Source organism: Quercus lobata, chromosome 5 (genome assembly GCF_001633185.2).
Source record: "Quercus lobata isolate SW786 chromosome 5, ValleyOak3.0 Primary Assembly, whole genome shotgun sequence".
Classification (NCBI taxonomy): domain Eukaryota; kingdom Viridiplantae; phylum Streptophyta; class Magnoliopsida; order Fagales; family Fagaceae; genus Quercus; species Quercus lobata.
Window position 1 is genome coordinate 73,663,956 of NC_044908.1, and position 15,137 is coordinate 73,679,092.

The window sequence follows — 15,137 nt, forward strand, 5'->3', positions numbered from 1 at the left end:
AAGGCCTTATATGGCCCTCGGACTCAAGCTTATGGGGAAACCAACTACTTTGAAGGAAAATACCAAGTTTTGGACACCGCCCGGACGTTGTATGGCCTGCGGGCTCTGTCCCATGGAAGGATTACCCATTGATAATTGGGTTAATCCCTAGACCGAATGGAAGTCCCGGTCTATCCTAGGATCTTCAATACCAAGGGAGCTAATGCGAAGGTGTTGGGGCCAGGTACAACCGTACCTCAGTCCTCGGATCAGAGACTAGGTGTTATCAAAAATACGGCCAAAGTTCCCCACAACTCGGCAACCCTCTTGGATGGTTTATTTTGGGTTTCTCATCCTCGGATGACGACCTCACGCACGTTACAGAGCACTCAGTTGTTATCCCGAGAAATACACGCGAAATGCATCCATTCACAAAGTAAGTACTGCAGAAAAGAAAAATATTTAGCAGGAAACAGAATTATCTTTTATTAAGACAGAAATAGTACAACGTACAATGTACAATGAAGGAGCTTAAGTAAGCCTATACTAAAGGCTAACCACATAAACAAAAAGAAAAGATACAAAGGAGAGAGGTGCTGAGAAGAGAGATGCAGCAGTTCTAAAATGTTGTCTAAGGAAACCATTTTTCAATACTTTTACATGCCCGTAACTTAGGCAGCAAAAGAACTTGACGCAGGATTAACACCTTTGAAGAAAAGGTGCAGGGAGCGGGGTATTTGTAGGTGGCCACGCAGGAAGTTAATGAGCCTCTATATTAGCCGCGCTCGCGATAGAGCAGCTAGTGCTGATGAAGGGAAATCCCACTGCTGTCGCACCAAAAATCTGACGCGACCAGTACCTGCTTCGGATTTTGACTGAAAAAGGTGGAGAAATCGCTCCCACCTTGTAAAAACAGAGAATTGTCTTGAGTCTCTGTCTCCCCTACCTTGACCGTGCCATCCTGAGACTCGGAGAGATCCAGTGCCTCTGGAGTAGGTGTGGTTCCTTCACCCCCACTCGTGCCTCGAACATACTACTCTAAGGTTTGATTGCACTGGAGACGAAGACTAGAAGCATAGCTGAAGGGTTGAGAATTTGAAGGGGCCAAAGGATTTTGTACGTGAGGGGAGTAACCTCCTATCCTGCTTCTTATATAGAAGGCAAGTTGGAAACATTTAATCCACGCAGATTCCCAAGAAATGCTACAGACGAGACGGTTTTTGCTCAACTCCCAGCACCGTCTGCAACCATAAAGTTTGGGTAGCCTCGTGAAGGGGACATATGAATGGCGCGCCTCAAGCACTAAAATGTCAAGGACGCCGCTTGAGTAAATCTAGGGGGATGTCTCATAATTCGGCACGCCTCCCATGCAAATGGAGAAACCCCGACATTAATGAAGGGCAGAGCTGGGCAAGCCATGGTTTGGGCCTAGCATCACCAAAACCCTCCTCCCCAACCACGAGATCGGGCAGTAGGATTTTGAGGGGTTATTGTGGGGCAGGGGAATTTGTGGTCCCGGCCCACTTTATATTAGGGCCCAAGACCCAGGCCGAGGAGACCTATTGCCAATGACGCATAATGAAAGCCCCAAAAAGGCCCAAGGGTGTGGCCGAGGACGATCTCACGCTCAGCATCCCACAAGACACCTAAAGAAGAAGGATGAGTTTAATGCAGGGACAAGACAAGTGAAAAAGCTACCAATACTGTAATAAAGAACTCTGCGTCTGACAGGCCCATGCTCTTCACCATGCTATTCAACTTTTACGTCTACTCCCAACCACTTTAGGTATGGGTTGATAGGACAAGTCTCCATCCCAGAAGGTAAAACTTACACGTGGACATTGAAAGGGAAGTAACTACTAGTATAAAAGGGAAGAAGAACCAAGGGGAAAGGGGATCCCTCAGGGTGTGAAGTCCTAAAAAAGGAAGAATGAGAAGAACAAAGCTCCTTGGACGGGGTCCAAGGACAAAAACCCCAGAGGTTGCATTGAGGAAAGGTTTTGTCAGTCATGCCAAGTCCATCCTCATATGAGTTTCCATAAAAACCACGACTAGACCGCTGTCCAGTGACCAAGGTCTAGCCTTTCAAACCCACACTCTACAAATTATGTTGTTCGGGCCCTTTACATACGAGTCCAACGTCATTCTTGGGTCGTGAATAATCGTGTCCCTACATTACTCTTCCAATAAAGTGAGTTAAAAAATAAGCTCCAATAAGTTTATAAACCTATGGCTAGAAAAATTTGTAATCGCTACAGAGACTGTCATGGCATCTCCAAACTATATTCGATATTTTTCACACAATTGTTCTTATTCTCTTTCTTTTCTCCTTTCTTTTTCTCACAACCCCACAGAAAAAATAGAAAGCCTGAGCTCAATATGAACAAGTGGCCTTTGATGGGTGTCTTAACTCCAAAGCTAGCTTTTCTCCTTTCTTTTTAAACCCCACAGAAAAAATAGAAAGCCTGAGCTCAATTTGACCAAGTGGCCTTTGATGGGTGTCCACTGTCCAACTCCAAATTAAAGCTGAATAGCAAGAAAGTGTGAGCAGGGTTAAAAAAGAAAGAAATATCAATAATGACAAAGAGCCAAATGAACCAATCTGGCAATCTGTATAGGTAAGAGATATTTTAAAAAAAAAAAAAAAAAAATCTAAAGAGACGAAAACGAAAGGTTCTTAGAGAGAAGAAAAAGGGAATAAACAAGGACTTGAAATAGAGAGAATAAGAAAGGTTGTTGAAGAATGTATTTAAAAAATGAAGACTAGAAAAACAATTTTTTTAACGAAATTTGATTGAAATTTTGAGTGAACTACTAGAAATACTCTTGCAGATTACAATGATGGGTTCTAGCTTTTGGAATCCAATTCCGACAGGGAAAAAACGACATATGAGAAGGAACCAAGAATCTGTCTAAGAGAAAAAGAAGACAAGAAAAAATATATATATATATATATATATGGATAATGGATTTGATTGTATGGGAGAGGAATGGAGACGAGAAGTAGAGAACAGCCAAATTATTTTTTATTTAATATTTATTAGGCACATATAAACGATCAAAGTCAAACGGAGTGATTTCAAAAGCACAAATTTGGTGTGCAATCTGTGTTTTCTTCCAGTTGGTTTGATTTTATATCATACATTAATAATTAAAAATAAACCACAGTTTTAGTCATATTATCAATGAATATTGGCTATTGAGCATCTTTTATGCAATTTTTATATACATATTCTTGGTGTTTTTTGTTAATAACATAAATAATAGGTAATTTAATATTTATCTTGATATTTGTGGGGCCCAATAATCTATGGGCCAGGCCCATTTGCTCGTGGAGAGTCCGAAGGCCCAAGCCGAGGAGAGCTATGGCCCAAGCCCGATAAACACGGAGCACAAAACTGTTTTGGAATACAGCTGAGGACAGTTCAGTCCTCGGCAGATCCAAAATCCTACCGGAATAAAGGGGTAAAATTGGAATTGGACTAAACTTGAAAAGAGACCTAAAATATCTTGGGAAAGTTACCCTTATGACCCTTCCCAGATAAGACTCTGCATCTAGCAGAGCCGTATTCTCCAGCCTTATCAATCATCCCCCACAATTCTGGGATTAGACTGATGGGACAAGTATCAGTCTTGGAAATGTTGACCCTATACGTGGACGAAGGACAGTGGACGCAGGCTAGTATAAAAGGAAAAATAAGTAATCTAGGGAGGGGGTTGGGAAAAATGGCCAAAAACCAGAGCCTCCCAGCCCACCTCCAGGAGAAAGACTCCATGGGTGAAGGAAAACTTAACCTTGTATGAACACCACGAAAAACCCACTGCCTGTCGACCAAGGCCTAGCCTTCCAAACCCACGCTCTACAAATGATATTGTTTGGGCCTTTTTGCGTGCGAACCCGACACCGTTACGGTCCGCCACGAATCGTGTCCTTACAATTGGCGCCGTCTGTGGGAAAGGCTTGTGTGTTGGTATAGGAAGTGGGTCGATAGAGTTTCTTCGTTATTTCTAACCGTTGGTTATAGAGTTCTAGTATAAAGTTCTGCTAAGGACCACGTTTCTTGACTAGGGGTTTGGTTGAGGAGCTAACTCCCTTAAAGCCAAAGTCCCCCGTAAAGAGCAAACTAGGCACTTGGTAGCGTTAATCGTATGGATAAACTCTAGGGGCTTGGCTGAGGAGATAACTCCCCTAAAGCCAAGATCCCACACAAAGAGAAAACTAGGTTTTGGACAGAACCAAGGCATTGCATAGTCCTTGGACTCAAGCCTATGGGGAAACCAACTACCTGGATGTGGAAAACTAGGTTTTGGACAGAACCAAGGCATTGCATAGTCCTCGGACTCAAGCCTATGTGGAAACCAACTACCTGGATGTGGAAAACTAGGTTTTGGACAGAACCAAGGCATTGCATAGTCCACGGACTCAAGCCTATGGGGAAACCAACTACCTGGATGTGGAAAACTAGGTTTTGGACAGAAACCAAGGCATTGCTAGTCCTCGGACTCAAGCCTATGGGGAACCCCCAAAAAACTAACCTGGAATTGTGGAAAACTAGGTTTTGGACAGAACCAAGGCATTGCATAGTCCTCGGACTCAAGCCTCGGGGACCAACTACCTGGAAAAACCAACTACTGGATGGGGAAAACTAGGTTTTGGACAGAACCAAGGCATTGCATAGTCTCGGACTCAGCCTTGGGGAAACCAACTACCTGGATGTGGAAAACTAGGTTTTGGACAGAACCAAGGCATTGCATTGTCCACGGACTCAAGCCTCTGGGGAAACCAACTACCTGGATGTGGAAAACTAGGTTTTGGACAGAACCAAGGCATTGCATGGTCCACGGACTCAAGCCTCTGGGGAAACTAACTACCTGGATGTGGAAAACTAGGTTTTGGACAGAACCAGGGCATTGCATAGTCCTCGGACTCAAGCCTCTAGGGAAACCAACTACCTGGATGTGGAAAACTAGGTTTTGGACAGAACCAGGGCATTGCATAGTCCTCGGACTCAAGCCTATGGGGAAACCAACTACTTGGATGAGGAACCAACTATTTGAAAAAAAAACTATGGCCCATAAACCTCGAAATCCATCCGAAGAGAACTCCGTGTCAACAGATGGGTTAATACCTTGATTGCGCGGATTCCTCAGTCTACCCTCGGATCCCCAGTATCAAAGGGGTTGATGCGATACGGCGCAACATATTACCCAAAAGCACAACCAAAGTCCCCCGCTACTCGGCTACCCTCTCGGACGAATTATTTAGAGTTTATCGTTCTCAGACATCGCTCTAGCATGCATCGCGCAGCACTCAGCGGTTATCCCGGTTAGTTCCAAGAGTTTAATTTATTGAGGATTAACCTTGTTATGCTTGATAATATTTGTAAGCTTAAACTAGTAGGAATCTGTGTTAAGGCATTTTTCTGCCTGGAATATCATTAAGGGCAAGCTTATATTTAATATTCATGCATAAAGTAGTTGTTACGGAGAAGAAAGATATGTATAAAGAAATAGACACATATTTTATTAAGACAAAGGAACAGTACAGTGTACAATGAAAAGCTGAAACAAAGCTTACATTGAAGTTAACTACGTAAGTAACGAAAAATACAAGAGAGTGAAGATAAAGCCGAGGAGGAAGCACAGAGGAGAAGTTGGCTACTGCCTCGAGACCTTATTCCTCCTCAATGCTTTTGCACGCCTATAACTCAGGCAGCAAAAGAACCCAACTTGGGGCCTGCACCGGTGAAGAAGAGGTGCAGGGAACCTGACCTCAGGCTAACACCATCTACGGAAAAGGTGCAGGGAGCCGGAAGTTGGGGAGCCCCCGCAAAAATTTGCCTGCTACAAGGCAGACGGCGCTGATGGCGGAAATTCCTTCTTCTGTCATACCAAAAATCTGGCATAACCAGAACCTGCTTCGGATTTTGACTAAAAGAGGGAGAAACACCCTTTCCCCTCTGTCGAACTGGAATATTCTCCTGAATCTGTGCCATCCTTGTCCATACCATATCACCTTGAGGATTCGGTGCCTCTGAAGCGTGCGGAGACCTTTCATCCCCATCCACGCCTCAAGCATCTTGTTTTGAGGCAGTGGCACTAGAAAGAGAGATCACGGATATGGAAGAAGTATGGTTCTGAAGGGAACAGGAGAGTTCATGTGCAAGTGAAGTGACCCCCTATCCTATTTATGCCCAGAAGTAGACCGGTGGCATTTAATTCACGCAGCGTCCCAAGGAACGCTACAGACAAAATGTCTCTGGCTCGATTTCCAACGTCGTCTGCAACCCTGAGGCTAAAGGAGTCTCGAGAAGGCGCACCTCGAACACTGAAGGCGCACCTCGAACACTGGGACGCCAAAAAGTACCGCGTGATCAAAGACTACGGAAATACCTCCTAATTTGCAGGCCCAGTAAATTCGCGGCCTAGGCCCGTTCAGCGTAGGAGCCCAGGGACAGAACCAAGGCCTTGTATGGTCCTCAGACCCAAGCCTATGGGGAAACCAAGTACATAAAAAATTACAAGTTTTGGACAGAACCAAGGCCTTGCATGGTCCTCGAACCCAAGCCTATGGGGAAACCAAGTGCAAAAAATTATAATTATTACAAGTTTTGGACAGAACCAAGGCCTTGCATGGTCCTCGGACCCAAGCCTATGGGGAAACCAAGTACAAAAAATTATAATTATTACAAGTCTTGGACAGAACCAAGGCCTTGTATGGTCCTCGGACCCAAGCCAATGGGGAAACCAAATACTTGGATAAGAAAAGGTTTGAATTTCGTAAGATGGGTTACTTGATAAAAATGTCAGGTCACTTCATCCACGGCTTAAACACCATAAAAGGTTAAGGCCAATAAAGGTGTAAGGAAGGTGGTGGAACGCCCCAGCATTTAGTCGTATAAGAAGGCTGTTCATTTGGTGGGTGATATATCTTCAAATGGTTATTCCTCACACGGCATCAAACCTTCGTTTTTCTCCTCGGCTAGCATGGGGTAAGTATTACTTTTCACTGGTCGGCCTTATTGTGCCAAGCATTTCTATTAAAGTTATGGCGACATCTTTTTATTATCAAGTATTTTGGTCTTAGTCGTCATTGATTTAGATGCTATATTATGGTGCCGAGCAGCGTTTGTAAATTAAAAAAAAAAGGGCATCGAGACAAAACATGCGAAATAAAATAACAACAATTTTTATTAATACGAAAAATTATTACAACGTACAAAGAGGGGCTCAAACGAGCCTATACAAAATGTGAACTGCCTAAGCAACAATTACATCCGTAGTACAGATAAGTAAACTGTCAGGCGTCTTTTAAACTCGTCTTCAAAGTCTCTCCAATCTCTGCCTCAATACTGCTCATATTACGATAAGAACCTTCTTTGGGAAAAAATGAAGGAGAAGGAAATAGTAAGGAAGAAATCAATGAAGAAGATGGAGGAGATGAATGAAGAAGATGGAGGACATGAGTAAAGAAGGAGGAGAAGAAGAGAGAAGAGATGAAAAGAAAGAAAAAGGAGCAAAAGAGGGAGAAGTGAAAGCACCAGGATGGATCTGGTGCTGGGAAGACTAAGAAAGGGAGACGGAGGATAGCACCAGTGAAGGAAGAGGGGAAGAAGCAGGGGCACTTGGTCCCTGCCTCGATCCTGACTCCCAACACACTGGAGCCATATTAGGTATGCTCATGAGAGCGCGGTTAGTACTGATGATAGGTGTTCTCGACTCAGTCACGCCGAAAGTTTGACGTGACGAGTCCCTGCTTCGGATTTTGGCTGAAAGGAAGGTAAGACGAATCTTAAGCCTCCGCCATCCTTGCCCTGACCGAGCCATTTCTAGCTTTACTAAAACATGACGCTTTGAGGAGGGGTGTGGTTTCTTCATTATTTGTTATGGTAAAGTGTATCACGATTTAATGTATAAACCAGTGGGTAAAATGAACCCTAGGGAAGGCCAAGTATTTCAAATCTCAGAAGGATGAAAAGCGATTCTTTACAAAAACAATAACCTCTTCCCTTCCTTCTTATACAGAGGGTGGAGCGGGAGACATTTAATAGGTTCAGATCTCCAAAGGAATCTGCCAACACAAACATGCCGGTTCCGTTTCTCCACCCCATCAAAACAAACCGCCGAATTAAAGTAGTCTCGTAAATAGTGGTCATTAAAAGCGCGTTTTGGATACCCAAACGATAAGAGCGCATCAAGCACGAAAACAAAAAACTGTCTCATAGACTGGTGCATTTCTTGGACAGATGAAGAGCCGCCAGCATTATTAATAGGCCAAATTGATTGGGCCGTAGGAAGAGGTTCGGCATCACCAAAACCCCCCTTTCCAACCAAGAGGTTGGACAGCCGGGTTTTGAGGGGCTATTGTGGGGCCCAATAATCTATGGGCCAGGCCCATTTGCTCGTGGAGAGTCCGAAGGCCCAAGCCGAGGAGAGCTATGGCCCAAGCCCGATAAACACGGAGCACAAAACTGTTTTGGAATACAGCCGAGGACAGTTCAGTCCTCGACAGATCCAAAATCCTACCGGAATAAAGGGGTAAAATTGGAATTGGACTAAACTTGAAAAGAGACCTAAAATATCTTGGGAAAGTTACCCTTATGACCCTTCCCAGATAAGACTCTGCATCTAGCAGAGCCGTATTCTCCAGCCTTATCAATCATCCCCCACAATTCTGGGATTAGACTGATGGGACAAGTATCAGTCTTGGAAATATTGACCCTATACGTGGACGAAGGACAGTGGACGCAGGCTAGTATAAAAGGAAAAATAAGTAATCTAGGGAGGGGGTTGGGAAAAATGGCCAAAAACCAGAGCCTCCCAGCCCACCTCCAGGAGAAAGACTCCATGGGTGAAGGAAAACTTAACCTTGTATGAACACCACGAAAAACCCACCGCCTGTCGACCAAGGCCTAGCCTTCCAAACCCACGCTCTACAAATGATATTGTTTGGGCCTTTTTGCGTGCGAACCCGACACCGTTACGGTCCGCCACGAATCGTGTACTTACAATATTAATTAGTTTCATTGGATGAGAAAAACAATAAAGTTTATGGATTAATGGGATCTTAGAGATGTTTCATATTTTGGTAAAAAATTTGATTCCCAAACCAACGAGTAGAAAGCATTAATTTATAATTAAATTAAATAAATGTTATCTCTACATATTAAGAGGATTCAAAAAGTGTTTTTTTTTTTCTTTTTTTTAAACTTTTAGAACTACCCCTAATTTAATTAATTTATAATTATTCTTAAAACATAAAAAATGAGGTTAAAACCTTAAATCAACAAAAATTAAAAACAAAAAACCTACTCCATGTACACAACCAAAACTACCACATGTTCTATATATATATATATATATATATATATATATATATATAAAACTACCCCAAGTTCCTAGTACGGTGCATGGTACCACATATTGCTTATTGTGTTGGTATCAATAAGTTTTGTTGCACCTATGAAAAGTTAATTACTAGGCAGGGAGGTGTTTATTACTCATTATTTATTTTAGGGAAATATTGATGAGTGTTTCTAGGGTATTGATTTTTTTATATAAGATAGAATTTTACTTTAATTTAATCTAAGTGTATATGTGTGTGAAGTTTCCTTCTAGAGACTTGAACACCGGCCCTTGCCACCAACACCCCACAAACACTTATACTTGTAGAGTGACCATCACACCAAGGGCGTGCGGTGGTTTAGGGTATTGGTTAAGAATTCATTTTAGGAAAGTTTTGACATCACTTTTATGGGAAATAAAAAAAACTGTCAAAATATTAATTGCTTTTTTTTCTCTTCTCATAAAAACTTTCTTTAACTGAATTCTTAACTAACGACCTAAGTGTACTCGTTAGCACGACCCTTTATTTTATACCGTTTTACATACACCAAGCAACTAAAGTCACTGATTCAAGTTTCTGTGCAACAAGTTTAATCCAGATAATTAAATACCTATTTTCGACTAAATGGAGAGAGGTTCAAGTTATAGTAGGGGCCTTGTAAACATGTTATTTGTTTATTTTATTTTTTATGGTGCCTCACTAATGAGAGGATTATTTTCCTGAAAGAAAGACTGACATTGTAGCCGTTTTTTTTGTTTTCCTCCCCAAATACAAATCTAGCTACTAATCTTCATCAGGGCTTCTTTTAATGCAAAAGGGCAATGGCAGTGTTTAATGTTAAAAGTCGTTTTAAACTCGTTATTATAATTAGATTCACTTTAAATGACATTTTTAAGTTTTAATTGTAGGGGTGGCTGTTGGATGTGGATGGCAAGCATTTGTGGCATATGTAAATGTGGGATGTTACTACGTGGTTGGAATACCTTTGGGTTGCGTTCTCGGCTTTAAGTTCGACCTTGGCGCTAAGGTTTACCAATTAAGCACCCTTCTTATATAATAAATCTAGTGTGCCAAATTAATATGATGCACCTTTATTAATTTTCATGCACTGATACACATTATTTGTCAGCTGAAAAATATAAATATATATATATATATATATATCATTTTTAGATGTGACCAAAGAAATGATGCACTGAATAAAATTGCTTGACTGAACGAAACAGGGAATATGGACAGGGATGATAGGATGAACTGTGATGCAGACCTTCATTTTACTTTGGGCAACATTTCGCACGGACTGGAATAAGGAGGTATGTTCTACAATGAATAAAGAGGAATTGAACTTTAGTTTACTACTTGAAATTGAAATGCTTACTATCATTTATGGCTTTTGAACACTGAGTAATCAGTACCTCTATATGCTAATTCAAATTTTGGGGCACACATAAAAAATAAAAAGAAGAAAGAAAAAAGAAAGAAAGATAACCGTAATGAATTTGATCATGGAATGACAATCACAAGCTCTTATTTTCAAAATAAAAATTGAGCATCTTAAATTTTTAAATTTTTAGATGTTCCATCAACCCATCAGTATGATCAAAGACAATAATAGCTGGCCCAAAAACAAGGGTATTGGTAGTGGGTGCCGTTTGGATCAGTAAGGTACAATCAATTATTTTGCGCTGGAACCCATCTGACCTTCATTGAATTGATTAGATGATTATAAATTGACCCTTTAGACTCCCAAAAAATATTACATATATTTAAGGAAAAAAAAAAAGACAAATGGTTAATAATTTGTATCACATCGACTTCAAACTAGTTGCAACTTGTAACTGAGGTTCAAGTGATACCCCATTAATAATAACATCCTTCTAGAAATGTTTTATGCAATTATGTCTATAATTCAAAACCATACCTCCTTCTCCCTCACCATCTATCTAAACTAACTAGTGGTAACTAGTAAACAAGCACTGAGAAGTTGAAATTTTCAGGTGGAGATTGCTAAGAAACGATTGGAAAAATGGGACGACACAAAGGAGCCTCTGCCGAAGAGCTAATGAGCTTGCCGACATATTGATTCACAAGTATCAAAATTTTGGGCCTGGGTTGTAGGAGATGGACTTGCAACAATCAATCATAGACAGGATTTGACCCATCGATCAGCTACCAAAAATCTCTCTGCCTAGTTAACAAGCCTGCCCATAGTTCTTGGACCATAGAAGGAATTGAGTTGCCGTGTGCTTTACCGGGAATCAGCCAATAATGTGGCCCATCTTGCATTCTTTTTGGCATTAATTTGCTCAGTGTGCTTTGAACTTTATTGATCTACATATTCTCCCAGCCTTTATTGCTGGACTAGTCGAAATTCATCCTAATAATTTATCATGAGTCAAATCGATAAAATTGATGATTTTATTGTCCCAGATGTTGTCCAGGTGCTCATAGTTTACTTCAGAACAAAGTTTCTCTCCAAACTACTCATAGTTTACTTCAGAACAAAATTTCTTTCTAAACTAATTTGGAGAGAAACTCTATAAACTCCTCATATTTCTCTATACTGAGTGTGAAATTTGAAAATCTAACTGTTAAATTGCATGTTGTTATTATATTCTTCATGCATGTAAAATTTCAAGAAGATTAAAGATCAATTGCTATCTCATCAAACAAATGTTAAAATTTCAAATTTTTATGATCTAAAATTGTGTATAAAAAATAAGTTTGTTGATCGAATAATAAATAATATCCAATTTGAATGAAATTTAATATACATGTTAAGAACATAAGGAACATGAAATTCAATGGTTAGATTTTCAAAATTTATACCAAAAAAAGACATATGAGAAGTTTCTCTCCAAACTAGTTTGGAGAAAAACTTTGTTATTTACTTTATAGGTTACGTACTTGCATATAAGCTTTTTATAATTGAATTGACGCATTTTGTTGTTCTTAATAGATATGTCCATTATTCGAAATTTCCTTCCCATTGCATCTCATAGATAAAAAATTTATTAATAAAAAGTAGTAATTAAGAGTATGATATAATTAACTCAATTAGTAAAAACATTTATCTTCAAATAAGGAACTTGAAATAGAATCCTATCTATAGAAAAAAACAATAATAATTAATGTCTTTTTTCTTTAATGCAATTAGTTTTTTAATCTTTTTTTAAGAAATAAATACACATACAAAGGAGAGAAAGAATGAGATTCTAACAAAAGAGTTAATCACAAACTCCACTTAAAAGTTATGATAACTTTTAAAAGATGATGAAAAAAGTTATATTACATACAATTCACTCTCTTAATGTCATGATTTGATTAAAAAAAATTATTACATAGCAGACATCATCATAATTCATAGGCCACTCACCATACTTTCCTAATTATTTTGTCTAACATAATTTTGGATTTTTTTTTTTATTTTTTATTATTATGTCTGTAGGAGGCAAAAATTTGTCAAGCCAATTACAAAATGCCACATCAAAAATTTAGTGACAAATTCCAAATTAATATGTCATTAAATTAATTAAGTCAAATGATGACATGTGTCATCCAAATTGACATCACATTGGCATATTAAAATTTGCCAAATGTCATTCGGCCCATAAGATACAGATAAATTTTCTATTCAAAATTGATAGATAATTATCTTTATTAAAATAAATTAAATAGAGATAATTATTTATCTTTATTGATTATTATCTTTATCAAAATATGATATTTGTCAAAATAGATAAATAGAGATAATTATCTCTAAGAAGAATTCGGACCAATCGAAAGCCTGCTACATATTTTCAAGCATATCAATTCGTAGTGGAGCTTATCCTCTGAAATCACTATAAATAGAGGACATCCCCTCTCATTTTGAGGACCAAGTTTTCAAGAGGTCTAAACTCTGGAGAAATTCTGTCTCAAGAATCTTTGAACAACTTGAAGCATCTTTGAAGAACTTGAAGAACATTCAAAGGGCTTGAAGAACTTGAAGAACAACAAATCTCTATCAAGCTCAAGGCTAGAAATTCGTTGAGAAGACCGTTCAATCCATCTTCCAACAAAATTCAAGAAGATCTATTGTTCGAGTTCTTTGAAGTTCTATTGGAATTAAGCTAAAAAGCCTCCATAAACCTCAACAAACCCAAATCTTTGAAGCTCAAAGGATCAACCCTCTAAAGCCCCGAAGAACTTCAACCCTAGAGCCTTTGCATTCGAAGACTTGAAGAATAATAAATCTCTAATAAGCTCGAAGCTAGAGATTTATTGTGAAGACCGATCAATCCATCTTCCAATTAAAGTCAAGAAGATTCTTGTTCGAGTCAAATTCAATGAAGATAGAATCAGAGGGTATTCTTTTGTAAAAGAATCGAAATAGAGATTGTACTCATTATACATCAATACAAATTATTATTTGCAAACCATATTTCTTTTCAATTGTTTAATTTTCTACAATTGGAAAAAATTTGTGTTTACAATGTCAACCAAGTCATTCCATTAGCATCTTCTAAAAAAAAGTCATTCATTAGCATTAATTATGTTTTCAACCGTGATTGGTTCAATATTATTTTTACACATTAATTTATCACTAATACCATTTACATATATTAATCATCAAATTACAACATATTAATTCAGTAATCGTGAAAAAATTTGTGAGTGTGATTAATTATCACAAAAAGAACACAAGAAAAGGCAACTTATTTGTAATTGTTTACAAACGTTTTTTGCAGCAAGATCAAAGACAACAACATACATTAGGCTGATATGCACACAACAAAATACAAAAATCTATGAAGAAGAATTATTCCTTTTTAAAATTTAGTGGATATTTGTTTTAAAAGGAGAAAATGGGCAAATGCCCCTTTCAAAAAAAAAATCTAGCATTTTGCCCCCTTTCCTAAACTAATTAGGGTAATGCCCCTCTTTTGAAACTCGATTTTCTCAAAATCGAGTTATAAAAAAAAAAAAAAATTGGAGCCCTATAGTGGTGTTTTAAAGAGCCTATAATGACGTTTTAAGAACTTATAATGGCTTTTTTTAACTCGATCTCCATAAAGTCGAGTTACATGCAAATTTTTTTTCTTTTTTTACCTATAACTCGACTTCATGGAGATCGAGTTACAAAACGCCACTATAGGTCCTTAAAAACGTTACTATAGAGTTTAACTCGATTTTGAGAAAATTGAGTTTCAAAAAAAGGATATTTCTCTAATTAGTTTGGGAAAGAAAGCAAAATGCTGAATTGGTTTTTTTTTAAATGACAAATGCCAATTTTTTCCTATTTTAAAATTATCAAACTTGCTATCAGAAAAATAGTAAAGTAAGTTGAGTAAAGTATATTATAAGTAGATTTGTCGACATTATTATAGACAAAATTGCCAATCATGTGTCTCACATGTGACTTCAAGCTATTAGTAACAGAGGTTAAGTTCAAGTGATAGCTTATTAATAATAGCATATTTTGTGATGTTTTATGTAATACGAAACTTCACCTTTTCCTTCCCTCATTATCTATCTAAGAGAGAAACTAAGGCCAAAATGGCCAAATAACATCTTTGGTGGAAATATTTGGTGATTTATCACTATTTGTGAAATAATTAGAGATTTAACACTTTTTTGAAACTCAAGTTTATCGTGTAACTCGAGTTCTAGGAACTCGGATTCCATGTAAAACAACCACCAATTTTTTATGTAACTTAAGTTCCATAAAAAATAGCATAGCAAACTTGAAGGCTATTTTTTCAAAGAACTCGAATTACACGGCAAACTTAAGTTTCACAAACTTGAGTTCTAAAAGAGTGGTACATCCATA

The 15,137-nt window shown here is 38.5% G+C and overlaps 1 protein-coding gene across 1 annotated transcript in view; it reads left to right on the top strand.

Annotated features, from left to right (window-relative positions):
* LOC115991479 (protein DETOXIFICATION 40-like) overlaps positions 1-11,636 on the top strand; it is a 43,213-nt gene extending 31,577 nt beyond the window's left edge. Inside the window, exon 7 of the mRNA XM_031115210.1 lies at positions 11,323-11,636. Within this exon, the coding sequence (XP_030971070.1) occupies positions 11,323-11,388 (66 nt within the window). The 3' untranslated portion in view covers positions 11,389-11,636. The remainder of the gene's footprint in view (positions 1-11,322) is intronic.
* Positions 11,637-15,137: the final 3,501 nt, after the last annotated feature.